This window comes from Urocampus carinirostris, chromosome 17, assembly GCF_059441175.1.
Source record: "Urocampus carinirostris isolate Australia breed hairy pipefish chromosome 17, RoL_Ucar_1.0, whole genome shotgun sequence".
Lineage (NCBI taxonomy): Eukaryota > Metazoa > Chordata > Actinopteri > Syngnathiformes > Syngnathidae > Urocampus > Urocampus carinirostris.
The window spans coordinates 31,575,001-31,592,833 of record NC_142365.1 but is presented as its reverse complement, the minus strand read 5'-3'; the positions used below and the strand labels follow the sequence as shown (position 1 = coordinate 31,592,833).

At 38.2% G+C, this 17,833-nt stretch overlaps 1 protein-coding gene and 1 pseudogene across 2 annotated transcripts in view; one reads left to right on the top strand and one right to left on the bottom strand.

Moving 5' to 3' along the window:
* arhgap42a (Rho GTPase activating protein 42a) overlaps positions 1-17,833 on the bottom strand; it is a 108,864-nt gene that overhangs the window by 66,704 nt on the left and 24,327 nt on the right. For both annotated transcript variants that reach the window (XM_088320536.1, XM_088320537.1), the window contains exon 4: positions 13,300-13,371. In XM_088320536.1, the coding sequence (XP_088176662.1) occupies positions 13,300-13,371 (72 nt within the window). The remainder of the gene's footprint in view (positions 1-13,299; positions 13,372-17,833) is intronic.
* LOC148349800 (U2 spliceosomal RNA) lies at positions 14,354-14,519 on the top strand (annotated as a pseudogene).

The following is a 17,833-nucleotide window of genomic DNA, read 5'->3' as shown; positions in this document are numbered from 1 at the left end:
AAAAGAGATACAATGAAAAAGAAAAAGGAAAAAGGGGGGAAAGGAGTGCCTGACCTCCAGCTTTTCCTGGGAAGCAAATATGTCTCTCTCCACTTCCAAAACGCTGTGGGCCCACCCAACAACCCGAAAAGTCAAGCGATGACCCGGTTTTGGATGGGCTCATATTTGCGGAAGCTAAAGCTTGTACCAAACAATCGTTTGATTCCAGTTTCATTTAACTTGCCACCAACACATCTCTTTATTCAGGATTTTTTGAAGAAGTTTGATTTGGAAACACAAGAATGTCACACTTTACAAAACCACAGGGCCCTTATTGCTATTGTGCAAGAGCGAGCAACAGTAAGCCCTGTGCGGGGGGTTGCGTTTGGCGAACCTACAACGGTTTGGAGCAACGTGAATCATCCTGCCTTCCCAAACAGACTACGAGACTTGTCATGGATGGTGGCTCATGAAGTTCTCCCAGTCAGAGCCGTAATGCACCACCGAGGAATGTCAGCGACTTCGACGTGCCCTCGACCTGGCTGTGGCGCCCAGGAGTCGGTGAGGCACCTTTTTTGTGAGTGCAGCGCTGCCGAGGTCTTGTGGACAATGGCCGACCAACTAGGAAAGTTCCCGGACTTGCCAGCAGGGGAGGTCCCTGATGCACAGTACGTGCTTTACGGGGTGAGTCGGTCGAGGAGGTCTCGGAACGACTTTGCCAAGGACTGGCTCACTCTCGCTGCCATCAAGGACGCCATCTGGACCTCCAGAAACCTGCTGGTATAGAGGTGCAGGCAGATCCCCCCCGTGGCTGTGCTCCAAATGGCTGCAGATACCATACAACCTGCGAGCGGCGGGCCTAGGACGCAGCCATAAAGAAGACTCGTCTGCACCCACCCGGAGGGGGGAACCGGAGCTACACTGTGGGAGTCCCGGCAGCAACGGCCTGGGTTGTGGAACCCAGAAGGGAGGGGACCCAAACAGAAGGGAGAGGACCCACACAGAGGACTGGAAGAATGCTGCTTGGGAGGGTGGGATGGCAGAGCTATGCCCTTGCACAATAGTATTGCCTTTTACACGCTGGTTAACTACTGTTAAAAGAAAATAACTCTGAAATTGTTTAATTGATGTTGAAAATCTCAGGAAAAAATGTTAAAACGTCATATCGTCACGTCATATTGTCAGATATAAAAAAATTGTGAATATGCTTGATGGCTGTTGAGATTGTCGTGTTTGTTTTGCTGCTGTTGGTGTCGGTGGATTTGTTCAGACCGAGGACAATCGACTTTGGCCTGGACGGATCTATTGACACTAACAAAGATGTTATATAATGAAATTGTGAATATGCTTGATTGCTAATAAGATTTTTGAGAAGGGTTGTTCAAACATCACATTGTGTTTGCTGTTAAAAACGTCATATTGGAATATAATATTGTGAATGTGCTTAATTGCTGTTGAGATTGTCATGATTGTTTTCTGTTATTAGTGTCAATAAATTTGTTCAAACCAAAAAAACTAACAAAGATGTTATATAATGAAATTGTGAATATGCTTGATTGCTATTAAGATTTTCGAGAAGGGTTGTTCAAACCTCACATTGTGTTTGCTGTTAAACGTCATATTGAAATATAATATTGTGAATGTGCTTGATTGCTGTTGAGATTGTCATGATTGTTTTCTGTTATTAGTGTCAATAAATTTGTTCAAACCAAAAAAAAACATGAGAGGAAAAAACATAAAAATTATGAAAAAAATGGCAAGTTAAAGTTATGAACATTGAATGTTTGAGAAATCGGACACAGTGAAGGGTCGCATAATTGCAAATGAACTGACCTTGAGCAAATCTAATACTGTATTTCTCTCTTTTTTTCTTGTAAATTGTACTGCAAGTATTAAAGCTTATGTAATAACAAACCATAAAAAAAACTGTTAAAAGTGTCGATAAAAATTGTTCAAACCTCATATTGTTAGAATATAATATAATGAAATTGTGAATGTGTTTAATTGCTGTTAAAAATGTCAATAAAAATTGTTCAAACCACACTGCTGTGGCCCAGGTTCCAATCATGTTACAACTATGGTATGTGGTGAAAACTCATGTATAATGCACAACCAGACTTTGAGTTCTTTAACAGGGAAAAAAATGACACAAATTAATACAGTATTTCTATTCCTTTAGCAAAAACAATCCTGATAAATAGTAATGACGATCGCTTGTACTGTTAATCCCCAGAGACTCAAATTATTATTTTAGTATTTAATTACAATTATTATGTGGATTAATGATCAGGACAAAATAACATCTGTGTTCTAAAACAAACCATTCTCTAAAATTAATATTGTAAAAGAATAAAGTATTATAATTTAATTATTGGTGTCCCCATAGTGAGTCGGAAAATAGGCAATAATGTGGGCTGAAACCTTATAAATGTCTCATCTCATCTCATTAGCTGCACCGCTTATCCTCAGTAGGGTCGCGGGGGTGCTGGAGCCCATCCCAGGAATCATCGAGCAGTGGGCAGGGGACACCCTGAACCGGTTGCCAGCCAATCGCAGGGCACACGGGAACAGACAACTCACTCGCTCAGTCACACCTAGGTACAATTTGGACTGGCCAATTCACCTGAAATGCATGTCTTTGGAATGTGGGAGGAAACCGGAGTGCCCGGAGGAAACCCATGCAAGCACGGGGAGAACATACAAACTCCCACGACCTCAGAACTGTGCCGCAGACGCGCTAACCACTGCGCCGCCGTGCTGCCCCCTTATAAATGTTATTAGTTAAAATATTTTTATATGATATCAACTAAATAAAGGTAAAAATCAAATCCATAAATACATATATAAAATATATATAAAAAAACACTACAAATAAAAATGTGTTGTTGTTTTGGTGTTGCTTAGTGTTCCTTCGTTGCCCTCATAAAAATGGCATTTTTCATTGTGATCATGGTTAACAATCAAAAACGTCTACATTTTTCTGTACTTTGAATTTTTGGCCCGTTTATTGATTTTATTTATCAAAAAATGTATCAAATTTCACCCAATACAAACACTTGTGAACATACCTAATGTATTTCAATCTTTTAAATTAAATTTAGTGCTTGAAAATGGATATATTACAGTACTGAAATTCAGATTCAGTCAGATTCAGATTCAGATCTACTTTATTGTCATTCTAGTAAACGTGTATACAGAACGAAATGTCGATACATCTGACCCGCACAGTTTCCTTGAATGTACAGATATAAATATAAATAAAATGTTGTATTGAGTTGGAGTATTGAGTACTAATAATATACTAAATAATTATGGCTATGTATAGTATTTTACAGTAGTGCAAAGAGTGCAAGAGGAGCAGCTAACCAGATGTGCAAAATGGGCAGTCAGGTAAACAAGTCAGGTAAACAGTAACAATAACACTGTGGTACAATAGTGCAGAGGAGAACAGATGTGCAAGGAGTGGCTATCTATAAAGAACTGCCAGTAGTGCAAAAAAGTCAAACAAAACCAACACATGTACAGATTAGCAGCAGTTTAGATTTACTATGTGTTTGATTGACCATTTAAATTACTTTGAATGAAAGTTTTTACTTACAGTGAAAGGAATAAGCATTTGAACACCCTGCTATTTTGCTATTTCTGCCACTTAGAATCATGGAGGGGTCTGAAATTTTCATTATAGGTGCATGTCCACTGTGAGAGAGATAAACTAAAAAGAAAAATCCAGAAATCACAATGCATGATTTTTTTTAACAATTTATTCGTGTGATACAGCTCCAAATAAGTATTTGAACACCTGTGAATTATCTAGAACTTTGACCCTGAAAGACCTGTTAGTCCGCTCAATAAAAGTCCACCTGCACTACATGTATCATCCTGAATCAGATGTACCTGTTTGAGGTCGTTAGGTCCATAAAGATACCTGTCCACCCCATACAATCAGTAAGACTAACTTGTAGCATGGCGAAGACCAAAGACTTGTCCAAAGACACTAGAGACAAAATTTTACAACTCCATAAGGCTGGAAAAGGCTACGGGGAAATTTCCAAGCAGCATGGTAAAAAAGGTCCACTGTTGGAGCAATCATTAGAAAATGGAAGAAGCTAAACATGATGGTTGATCTCAATCACAGGTGAGCCCCATGCAAGATATCACCTCATGGGGTCTCAATGATTCTAAGAAATGTGAGGAATCAGCCCGGAACTACACGACAGGAGTCGACCAATGACCTGAAAAGAGCTGGAATCACCGTTTCCAAGGTTTCTGTAGGTAATATACAAATATGTCATGATTTGAAATCATGCATGGCTCAAAAGGTTCCCCTGCTTAAAATAGCACCTGTCAAGGCCCGTCTTAAGTTTGCATATGACCATTTGAATGATAGAGAGGAGTCATGGGAGAAAGTTTTTTGGTCAGATGAGACCAAACTACAACTTTTTGGCCATAATTCAACTAAGCGTGTTTGGAGGAAGAAGAATGAAAAGTGCAATCTGAAGAACACCAGCCCTACCGTGGAGCATGGGGGTTGTAGCATCATGCTTTGGGGGTGTTTTTCTGCACATGGAACAGGACGCGTGAGCTGCATAGAGAGAGGATGACTGGGGCCATGTATTGTGAGATTTTGGGGAAAAACCTTCTTACCTCAGTCAGAGCATTGAAGATGGGTCGTGGCTGGGGCTTCCAACACAACAACAACCTGAAGCACACAGCCAGGAAAACCAAGGAGTGGCTCCATAAGAAGCATATCAAGGTTCTAGCGTGGCCCAGCCAGTCTCCAGACCTGAACCCAATTAAAAATCTTTGGAGGGAGCTCAAACTCCGTGTTTCTCAGCGACAGCCCAGAAACCTGACTGATCTAAAGAAGATCTGTGTGGAGAAGTGGGCCAAGATCCATCCTGCAGTGTGTGCAAACCTGGTCAAAGACTACTGGATACTTTTGACCTCAGTAATAGCAAACTAAGCTACTGTACCAAATATTAACATTCATTTTCTCAGGTGTTTAAATACTTATTTGCAGCTGTATCACGAAAATAAATAGTTAAAAAAGCATGCATTGCTATTTCTGGATTTTTCCTTTTAGTTTATCATTCTTCACAGTATGCACCCACGATGAAAAATTCAGACTCCTCCATAAATACTAAGTGGGAGAAATACCAAAATAGCAGGGTGTTCAAATAATTATTTTCTTCACTGTACAACTAAATTCTTTTTATCAAACAATGTCCGGTGTTTCAAAAAAAAAAAAAAAAAAAAAAAAGGATGAAACGGTTTAGAAACAACCGTACAATGAAATATAACTTGTGCAGGTAAATGCAAACAAGAAAAAATGCTTATGCTTACATTATATTTTTTCCCACATGTATTGCCAAGGTATCAGAGCATATTGGAGGTTGGGATCCTCTTATAATCACAAGCATGTACAAGATGATTAAAAATATCAATAAGCCATTTTATTTCCTCCTGTCTCGGCCCCTATGCAAATGTTTTAACTCAATGTGGCCAGCAAGTCAAAAGGTTTGCCCACCCCTGAGTAAGGCAGATCACCAATTTTTTTGAAAAACCTTTGTAAAAAAAGAAATTGCACATCTATCTTTGAATGATACATGACAGTTGTTGGCTATTGTAACTACAGGATGCCTGTGGTAAAAGTTTGCCTCAATAAAGTCTAATCTCAGTTTGGTGGTTTCTGGTGACTGTTTATTTATCAAATTTGAAATATATTTGCTTTATGTCTAAGATACAGCTTTAGGGGTTGTTTGTGCTGCTAGTCATTATCTTTTATGTGTTTTAAAGGGAAGATAATGTAATAATCATAAGCTGACTGCTGAAACCAGACACCCGCCGTCATTCACGTCGCCTGGCTTCAAGTCTGTGACGCGCCTCCAAGCGTCCGTTCCCATGACCTCCGTCCTAACACATCTGAGCTTTATCTGTAAAATGCTACATACTTAAGTGAAAGATTGGATATTGCGGGGCTGCCAACTGCTCTAAATAACCCATATGACATTCCAGGGTTCCAACAGGTTAACGCAAGATAAATTCAAGACTTTTAAGAGTTTTACTAATGCCTTTTGAAATCGACATTAAACCGAGTTGACAAAAAACACAATTAAAACCAACTAAACACAATAACACAAAACTTTTCTAGCACGCAATACATCGTGCCTCGTACAGATTACCTGGCACAGCTTTTACCCATGGAAAAAAAAACATTTGTCGGATAGCCACTTATAATTAAATGTACACTTTACCATGGTCCAAGGTAAACGTCTCTGTGTATATTGGGTACACCTAAGTCATGCTCTGCTCTGAAGGGCCCAACTGAAACCACATCACTGTTTTGATTGTTCTGCTATTGTGGTCACGTCATGATACCACAAAAGTAAATCAGCGAATTATTAAAAAGGACAATTTATAAGTGTTACAAATCTTTTTAGTTGAAACAAGTATAAGTCTTATTAAAATATTCACATTTTAAGATTTTTGAAAATTCGATTTAAAACATTTTAATAACAATGAAGGTCTTATTTTTAGAAAAATGACTTCAATGCCTTTTAAGACTTTTCAAGAATCCGCTGAAACCCTGCATTCACAATGACATGAGAATCTTAAGTTGGATGATTGAACTGAAGAAGAATAACAATTCCATCTTGTTCTCAAACCAAAATGGCCGACTTCCTGTTCAATTTCATGCATGCATGGATCCTTTTAGCCTTTTAAGGCAAGTACCGTATTTTCCGGGCAATAAGGGGCATCTGAAGAGCCCAAATTGGCCAAAAATTTGAAAGTGCGCTTATTTAATGCGGTTTCCCTTAAATACCGGATGATGCTGTGGATAAAATTAGAAATGCATATTTAAAAGTAAATGTTACTGCATACAGTAACTGTTCTGCGTTTGAGAAACAAATACAGAGGTCTTTGACTTCACTTTTGTGGTTAACATTTTAATGGTTTGTCGCTTAAAAGAAACAAAAGAAGTTCAAAACTTCAACGGCAGCTCAGACACCTACTTTTGAAAGCTTATTGCAAACCGTCTTTTGTTGTTGCGTTGGCTAATAATTGTCTGTAAGCGTGGTGGCAAGAAGGAGTCACATAGATCACACACCTGTCAACTTATATGTTTTCCCTAAATTGTATACGTTGTTTGTTTTTTACCAGGACAATTTTTTTTATTTTTATTTTTTTTAACTTTTTATTTCTCACACCAATTTTGACAGAGGTTTGATTCCACCATCTTACATCAACACAAAATATATACACTTGACACACTCATAAATAACAGAAGGAACAACCAAGAAGAAAAAATACTATTAATAGAAAAGAAGAATAAATGTTCATACAATACATCCATACAAAAAGAAATATATATATATAAAAAAATAATAAATAAAAATATACACCCCCAAAAAAAATAAAAAAAAAAATACATAATAAATAGGGGGAGGTGTTTAGACATCAAGTAAAATTTGTGTGATAGGCTTCCATCTTTTCTCGAATTGGTCAAGTTTCAGTTGAAGTCTTGCAGTGATTTTTTCCATAATGTACATTTGCTTTAATTTGTCTCTCCGTTGTTTTATGTCAGGAGGTTGTGGTTTCAGCCAGGACACTGTGATCATTTTCTTTGCTACCAGAAGCATTACCCTTAGCATATATTTCTGTTGACCAGATAGTAATTCTTCTGGCAAAATTCCTATTACGTAAGCCATTGGGTCCAACTGCAACTCCCAGCCAATAATTAATTTTATTTCTGTCTGGATACTTCTCCAAAAAATTAATATTACAGGGCAATTCCAGGAAATATGCGTAAAGTCTCCGACCCCCCCCCACAGTTACGCCAACATAGATTTGAGGTATTTTTATATTTTGAAGTGATAGAGGGTGTATAGAAGAATCACATTTTTACTTTCCATTCAAACTCCCTCCATGTCGGGCTGTTGGTTATTTTGTGTCCCTCTTTCAAAGTTTTTTCCCATTTGTTGTCTTTTATCGCTACATTAGTTTCTTGTTCCCATTTTTCCTTAACTGCCATGTCCTCATTACCGAGATCCATTCTCAGTGCTTTATATAGTTTTGATATAACCCCCTTTATTGATTGTCCTTTTGTATATGATATTAATAATTCCTGTACCTTAGTTGGCTCCTTACATATTTTCCCCCATTCCTCGTGTTTCTGGAGGTAATGCCTTAGTTGCAAATATTTGTAAAAATCATTTCTGGGTAGGTCAAATTCTTGTTGGAGTTGTTCGAATGATTTCATTGCCTGTGCATCCAATACTTGGGTAATCAACATCAGTCCTTTTTGGGCCCATTTTTGAAACCCTACCTCCATAACCCCAGGTTTAAAGTCTGGGTTTTTCGCTATTTTGGTAGCCCTATTCACAGATCTTGATATTTTTAATTTTTTTTGTATTGTTGACCAAGTTTTAATAGTTCCCTTAATCCATTCATTCTGGATTTTTAATTTCTTCCACCTCGTGACTGATATGTATGGTAACGATTCCACAGGCATATTTGGACAAGATCGCTGCTCCATGTCCACCCATATCGTATCTTTGTCTGTAGTAATCCACAAGATGAGTGCTTTAATTTGAGCTGCCCAATAGTAATATTTAATATTGGGTAGGTCTAGGCCCCCTTTTTCTTTAGGAGCTAACAGGGTTTTGTATTTTATTCTAGGCTTCTCGTTTTGCCAAAGGAATTTTGTTATCAATTTATTTAACATTTTAAATGTGGATGCCGGGATCAGAATTGGAAGGGATTGAAACAGAAATAATAGTCTTGGTAATATGTCCATTCTAATTGTTTCTATCCTTCCGATAAGACTTAAGGGCAAAATTTCCCATTTTTCCAAATCTTTCCTTATTTCTTTTATCAACATTCCATAATTTGCATCAAACAGCTGTGTGGAATGTGGTGTAATGGTCACCCCCAAATACTTAAACCCTTTATTTGTCCATTTAAAATCAAATCTTTCAATCACATCTGTTGGACATTTTCCTGATATCATCATTGCTATTGATTTGCTCTCATTATTTGAATACCCAGCTACTTCTCCATATATTTTAAGGCTCTCCAACAGTGGTGGTATTGATAACGAAGGTTCCTTCAGCATTACCAACAGGTCATCTGCAAACAATGATATTTTATGTTCTGTTCCTCCTTCATCAAATATCCCCCTTATTTGCTCATTTTGTCTAATTGATTCTGCGAGTGGTTCTATGCTTATTGCAAACAAGAGTGGGCTTAAACAATCCCCTTGCCGGACTCCTCTTTTGATATCAAAGAAATCTGAACAGTGACCATTTACTCTAAAACGAGATTTAGGATTTTTATAGATTATTTTCACCCATTCAACAAATATTTGAGGGAAGCCAAAAGCTATAAGTGATTGATGTAAGAAGCTCCATTTCACCCCATCGAAAGCTTTTTGTGCATCCAAGCTCAGTAACATCGAGGGTTGGGTCTTAGATTTTGTGCTCGTAATTATGTTTAGTATCCTCCTAATATTGTTTGCACCCTGCCTTCCCGGAATAAACCCTGTTTGATCATTTCTAATTAATTTCGCTATAAATTTCTGCATTCTTTTTGCCAGTATGCTTGCAAGATTTTTTAGATCATTACAAAGTAAACTAACTGGTCTATAGCTTTCACACAATATTGGGTCTTTTCCTCCTTTGTGCAAGACTGTTATGATGGCTTCCGACCATGATTTGGGGGGGTCTCCTTTTGTTAGAGCATAGTTAAATACTTTATGCAGTACTGGTGTTAATTCTTCCTTAAAGCTTTTGTAGAACACCCCCGGGAATCCATCCGTTCCTGGTGATTTATTTATTTTTAAGTTATTTATTGTATCTTGTATTTCCTGTTTTGTAATGGGGCGAATAATTTCTAATGTATCCCCCCCTGTTGGTGTTGGTAAATGTAGTTTTCCTAAAAAGTTTTGTGCCGTGTAGTTATCTAAGTCATTTTCTGAGTCCTTGTATAATTCTTTATAATAATCTGCAAATGCTTCTGCTATACCTTTGGGTTTTACTAAACATTGTTTAGAGATAGGATGTTTTATTTGTGATATAATTCTATCTGTTTGAGTCTTTTTAAGTTGGAAGGCTAAGACTGCTAAGTCGACTGGCTCTATTGCCCATTTCATAGTATCTCTGGTTCACAAAGCGCGGAGCCCCTTCTGCCTTATTTGTCAAAAGTTCATCTAATTTGCTTCTGGTTGTTTTTAATACCTGTAATCTGGATTCATTTGGTGTTTTTTTATGTTCTTCTTCTAGTTCCTTAATCTTATCCTCCAATTCCTTCTGATTCTTTAAGCGTATTCGTTTCAGTCGGGACGATATTTCAATTAATTTCCCCATTATTACAGCTTTCCCTCCTTCCCATAATATTGATGGAGAAACCTCATTGTTGTCATTGATTTGGAAATATTATTTTATACACCGTTTTATTTCCTGTACTACGTTTTTATCTGAGAGGAGAGATACATTCATCCTCCAATACCTAAAATGGGGTTCATTGTCTAAACTTAGTTTCAAAGTAATTGGAGAATGGTCACTTATAGTAATATTCTCTATACCACACTCTACTACTGTATGCATATGTGGTCTTGAAATGTAAAAGTAATCAATTCTCGAATAGCTGCCATGCAGGTTTGAATAGAAAGTATAGTCTTTAGTTTGGGGATTCTTCTCTCTCCATGGATCTATCAATCCCAATTCTTTAGTTATGTTATTCAACATCCTCGACCTCTTTGTATTTGTTCCATGTACTGAAGGATACTTGTCCACTTTGCAATTCTGTACAGTGTTAAAGTCACCTCCTATAAGTAACATTCCCTTCGCACAGTTGGTTATTACTTTAGCTAATACTTGAAAAAATGTCCCCTTTTCCTCAATTGGTGCATAAACATTCATTATTGATATTTCCCAACCGGCCATTGACCCTATAATCATTATATATCGCTCCAGATTGTTCTTCACTTCTTTTTCGACTTTAAACGCCACCCCTTTTCCAAGTAAAATTGCTACTCCCCTCCTTTTACCATAGGATGCGTAGAACACCTGGTTCACCCATTCTCTTTTTAGCTTCTTATGTTCAATCTCTGTCAAATGTGTCTCTTGTAATAAGGCTATTGAGCTCTGCAATGTCTTGAGTTGATTCAATATCTTCTTTCTCTTGATGGGGTGGTTTAGCCCATGTACATTATATGAAACAATATTTAGATTGCTCATGATTTGTATTGAGATTTTTGAAGCATACAAAAACACTACATTAATTACTAACACCTCCATTGACAAAACAAACCAAATTACTAACAAACATATTGACAAGCACACATAATTCCCCACCAAAAAGAAAAAAAACACACCCAAAAAACAAAAACCCATGTCTTCCAAGAGTCCAATCGGAGAGTTGTGGCTACCCTCCTGGAAATATGCACTCAGTGCGTGAACAACTTTTGTACCGTCGTCCATAGTTATAACTAAATATTTTAGCGTAGCTCTATGCCAATATATATATATATATATATATATATATATATATATATATATATATATATATGTATATATATATATATATATATATATATATATATATATATATATATATATATATATATATATATATGTATATATACACATATATTGTTTTAATTTAAAGATAACAATTTTACTTGGTATTTTACTTACTTCTAACTTATTGAATTTTTAATAGAAAGGGCAGATATGGTCCTTACTCTTTCACCCCAAATCCGAATTTGGCTTCGTTTTGCTCCATGAGAGCTTGTAAGTCACCTTCTATGATGGGAGTGTTCCTTTGTCTTCCTCTCAATTCCGGTCACTGTGGTCCAAATGTTCTTTGACAACATCTTTTGCAGTGTCTCCGTGTTGTCCTCTTCCACTTCGATCCCCATTTCTTTTAGCAATGTTGCTGCCTCCATCAGTGTAGAGAATGTTCTTAATCCTGAGTCCAAAAACATCTTCAGTTGGGCGGGATATGGGGATTGTGCCTTTACGTTCTTTTCCTTTAACTTTTTGATAACGTCCCTTACTTGTTTCCTCTTTTTTTGGATTTCTGTGGTGTAATCTTGGTTGAAGTAAACGGTCTTGCCTTCGTACGTTGTCTTCCGCTTCCATGCTTCTTTCATTACGGATTCTTTCACTATGTAGTCGGTGAAACGTACGATAATTGCCCGTGGCAGTGCTTTACCTTGAGACTTGTTCACCAGTGAGCGGTGTGCCCTCTCAATGCGCAAATCCATATGTCCTGTTGTCGGAATGTTCGATTTAATAGTTTGTTATGAAGCCGATTGTGTCGTTCCTCTCGGCACCCTCCGGAATGCCATGTATTCTAATGTTGTTCCGTCGTGATCTCGACTCCAAGTCCTCACACTTTGTTGCTAGTTTGGCGGTTTGTTGGAGCAAGGAGACTGTTAATTGTTTTAGTCTTGACGTTCGCTCTTCCGTGTTAGCATGTAGCTCCTCCATGCTTTCCACCCTCCGCTCAAGCAACACAGTGCGCTCCAGAAGCTCTTCGATGCTTTTTTCCAGTCTTGCCATAGCAATCTTGTTCTCACTGGCTGCTTCAGTGTGTTCTTGCCGTAATTTACGGATTTCATGGAGGATGGCCGAGTCACGTCCCTCGTCGACCGATGACATTCCTTCTGCTCCCTCGATCTTATTCTCCTTAGCGCCCTTTTCCTCAACAAGTTTCCCCTTCTTGACAATGTTTTGTTGAAGAATTTCTCTTTAATATGAGTCACAATTTGTACCCTTTCCGTCTTTCTCCAAGTAAGTATTACATTACTTTTTAGTGATTTTTGTCAGAGCTACTTTCCTTGCTGCCGTCTACCTCATTGCGCCACCGGAAGTCCCAGGACAATTTTTTCTTAAAAAAGAAAATCTCGTCTTACTTATTTCGGCTGTGATTTGGATAATCTAATTGTAGATTTATAATATTGAGTGCTTGTGTTTGTTACGTTTATTATTGCTTAACAAGAAATATTTGCTATCAGTAATATGTGGAGAAATTGGCGGAGTTTGCCTGCAGTAGTTTGCCTGCAGTAGTTTGCATGCGCGGGCTGATGCTGGTGGTAGGCAGTCACGAGGGGTGAGTGGTCTCTTAGTGGTGCACTCTGGGACTGCTTGTGAACTGGTTTTCACTTTGTATAGCAAGCAAGAGTTTTGTTGAGTAAAAAAAAAAAAAAACTTGTACTGTGTACTAAAATTCTCATGTTTAGAGGTGCTCGTATAAAGAGGTAACCCCCACAACTTTCAAAGGACAAGAGGACTTAAAAAAGCACATCAATGGTACCTTGACTGCGCCAATCTGGTCCTTACGAAATTTCTCCAGCGGTGAGATTAGCACATCGTCAGCGTTTTGAATCTATGGAAGGAAGTAAACAAAAAACACGGTGATTGGTCAGACGAGTTTGTCGGAAAACCAATGAAGCAACATGCCCTGGTTATTGCCAGCACAGCATCATTCCTGTTTTGAGGTAAATTACTGGCAGATTGGTGGGGATAGATAGATAGCTAGATAGATAGCTAAATAGATAGATGCACAATATTTTGTTTTACAGTCGTATATTACAGAATTTGTGCAATTATTGATCAGTTAAAAAAATTCACTGATCACAATCGCAAAACATTGGATGCAACAGGGAATCAAACCCAATCGTGGCGGTGAGAGCACCGAATTCCTAAACACTGGACCACCAGCGATATAGTAGAGTGTTTCTCAACTGGTAGGATGGGACCCATTTTCAGTGGTTCACAGGCCTGTGCCTTTCCAAAATAATACTAAGAAAAAACAGAGTCAATGACACTTCTTAACAGCAGATGGCGATAATCACTTGCTCCATCTCTTCTTCATGTTCAGTTCATCGGCTCCATCTCAATTGTGTTTGAGAGTGACCTGATCTCATTTCATTGTAATTTTTTTTTTACCTTTTCTGCCCATGACAATGGGTCACAAAAAGGGAGTGATAAGAGCAAGGAAAAGTAGAAAAAAAATGACAAATCAATTAAGTCTAAGAAATTATTGTAAAAATATGAAAATGGTGTATGAGTGCCGTTGAAGCGCTGCTGGAAGGTACAGTAAATGGTTTGCAAATGTTATATATTTCTTTGGATTTTTTTTTTTTAATTTTGAATTTATTTTAGTATGTGGTTATTTTAAAGCAGTTTTAGCAGGTTGCTTATATGGTGATGCCAGCATGTATGGTACCTGAAGTCATTTTGGTTTTGCTGGTCATTTTGTCTTATGAAAAAACAGGGGAATATATTATACTATCTCTGCTTCAAAGTGCACACAACTGACACTCCGACTGTAGAATTCTAATTATGTCGGCATGCAAGCATCATGTATAGCTCTTGGGTCTATGGGCTATGTATGAAGTTACAATTGTAGAACCTGTGGTTCTGAATTTGTATGGCCTGATTTTTGCAATCGGGAGATGGAATAAGAGCTTGCTCTGTCCACTCCACGCATCGGCCCGGTATTGCAGTACCTCCGGGAACGGTGCATTGGCCCTGATCGGTGCATTGGCCCTGTTCGCTGCATGGCTCTGTGGCTAGGACCTTGACTCGGCCTCTTGGCTGAGAGCAAGTGTCTCGGCCCCTTGGCTTTGTAGCGTATTATGATTTGACTGATAATGGATAATGGATAATTGATAAAGAACATAGAACAATAAACCTTACAACCCCCCCCGCCCCACCTGTCAACCTGTACGATTTTGCCGTACAAAGTACGTTTTTAAGCATCTTAAGACTAGTACGACGTACAAGGAAATGTGTACGGAAAAACACAAATTTGTCAATCGCATGCATCTGCCGCCTGGGGATTTCCCATCATGCATCATTCCGAAAAAGGAAAAATATGGTGTACGATTATTTTGTATTTTGTACGGGAAAATACAACAGTTTGTACGGGCATGGAGCCATGGAGGTTGACAGGTATGCACACTACTCTTGTGCACAAGAGACAGATGTCAGAGAATGGAAAGAAAGGTAGCAGATAGTTGCCTTGCATGGCTGACGCTGCTATCGGTTAATTGGTGTGTTAAAGGGAAAAGTGCACATTGTAAAGCATTTTGGGGGGTCTTCATTGACTTGAAAAGCGCTATATAAATGCAGATCAGTTGTATGACGTCATAAATGATGAGAGGCTTGCAGGAAGTTTGCAAAACATTTAGTGATTTGCATGGAATGTTTTAGTGGCCGTTTAGAATGAAGAAAATACAGAAAAACAAGTGTGCAAAAAAATAACATTTAAGATGTCTAATAACATGCAGTAAGAGTACTATGTGCAAGCTGTTTCCTCATATCAATTATAAAGTGATTTTTAGCAGCCCTCAATAGGGGTTGCCTTGAAAACATGCAAGTCCTCCCATTTTTTTATCATTTGTCCACCCAAAAACAATGCAAGATCTTGAAAAAATTGCATTTGCCATTGATAACAACATAGTGAACATTGTCTACAACAAAATCAGATGTGTCATTCCACGAAAAATGTAATGTAAAACAAATGAAGAGAAAGTAAATGAGATTAAAAAAAAAGATTATTAGTAAAGGCAACGTGCTTGTATACTGACGTAAGTCATACGTTTATCAAAAAACAGTGCAATAAAAATATAACATAAGCATTTTGCAAAATATAAGAATATATTGTCTTTCTTGCTTGAAATATAATTTGACTCTTCATATGAGGCAAAAATGTGCCACTGGCTGAGTTTTTCTTTTAAATGAATTTCTGTGAAAACCAACATTAGACCCAACCCCCATACCACCACCCCCACCCCCTTGTTTACAAAGAAATGTCTTGAGCCAGAAGGAGGCAGGACGCAGAGCAGTTGGGCTAGCCCTTGGCCATTTCTCAAAATGTGGTCTTGTTTGTACTTGCATTCTTGTATCTTGTGAAAACGTCATTGTGGTCAACCATTTCTCAAGGACCGCTCCAAATGAATGTAGGCATGGAAAAAGGACGCATAGAATGGGTTGTTCTTCAAGGGTGTTTATACAAAGAATGCATCAGTTACAAAAATCTGCTGCAATTAGCAAAAAATGAATCACAATCTTTAGAAGAACAGGCTGGGTTCCAATTCTAATGAAGTTGAGACGAAGAGTTAAAAGGAATGTTAATTTGTTATGGTGAGAAGTAGTGTTTTTTTTTTAACTTTTCGTTGCGGGTATATGAAGTCACTCAGTTTACAGCGTAAATTAACCCAGGTGGATTAAGTAGCAGGGCTCAAACGTTTATTCGATGTGGACAAAAATTTATTGAAGAAATAGTCAACAATGAATTTCATTTGCGACTATTGTCACTAGACCCGTTTTTCTAACAGAGATAAATATCTAAACATAACATACAAAAATGGTGGCATCAAGTTTAACTAAGGTACTAAAACATGTAAAGTTTTGGAGCATTTTAGCCCTGGATACGGCCAAGAAAAAAACTATTTGCAAAGTTTGCAAAGCATACCTTGCGGATCATGGCAGTAGATCTGTGATGCACAAACATTTAAAGAGTACTTTGGACAGTTAAGCAAAACAAAGTCTGACTCACCTCAGTAGGATTCAAGTAAGATTCAGGCCAATATGGTTTTGATGAAATGAGTTGCATATTTGATACTTTTATACACAATTATTTCAGAATAAAAGAGCTTAAGAGTTATGCCACACTGTATCTGACAAATCCATCTGAAATTAAATGCATGCAGTCTGAAGAACAAATGTCAGCTTTTACAACTGTTTGATTTCAAACTGTTGAAAATTGTTAAGTTATTTTGTTACAGACTCAGCGATTGACCACTGAATGTATATACGCACGACACCACGACAAGCCGGGCGGGTCGGGCGCTCGGCGCGGAGGCCGGCGACTGTCGTCTCCCACCCGGGCCGCGATGGCTCTACATGGCGCTACACGGTCCTCGATGGCTCCGGCCGACGGACAGACGGCCGCGGGGGAAAGGGGTAGCTGGGGGGACCTGTGGGGTTAGGGGGGGCGGTGAAGCGGAAGCCGCACCGAAACCGCGCGCCGGGAAACAAGTACGGTGCGCCGTGCTAGGGTCGTCGGCCGAGGGGGATTCCCGCTAAAAGTGAAAATCTGCAAAGTAGCGACGCCCCTTCAAAAAAAAAAAGAAAAAAGAAAAAGAAAAACAATTAACCATTACAGACCGCGAAGCTCTGAAGCCGCGAACGTCGAACCGTGAAGTAGCGAGGTCCCACTGAATGTTTCTACTGTTCTACTGCTGCGAGCCTTTTCTTTGTTTGTGGGACATAAAAAATGTTTACTTATCATTTATTTGCCTGTCCCTAAAAAAATGGCCAGACTTGTTTTTATGGATTTATGTCTAGTGGCTGTGCATAGTGCCTAATTATTTTTTTTTTGCGTGTTTATTTAATTTTTGTACGAATCCGGAGTAGGTTCAATGAAAGATGTATCATTGTACCCACTTTTTGTGTTTATTATCATTTGCCACATAATTTAATCAACTTCATGCTAAATCTGAGAAAAAAATCAATAATTATCCCATTATTCTACTAATCATTGCATTAGTTTGTGACTAGTTGACTATTAAAATAGTTGCTAGTTGCAAACCTATTACGTAGCAAAGTCCACCATTTTTGTCCATCTGAGCAGCACTTATAAAGTCTGCTGTTTTAGTGAGAATGACGTCAAGGTTGCTCAAGCCTCAGGTAAAGACCAATACTGGCTCCTTTTCAGATAAGTCATGAACCAGGATAGGGAATTACCTGTTGAGATCAGCTGTGGGCAAGACAACATATTCATGTTAAGAAATACCTTTTTGGAATTGCCTTATAGCTTAAGTAGAAAATAAGTTTAG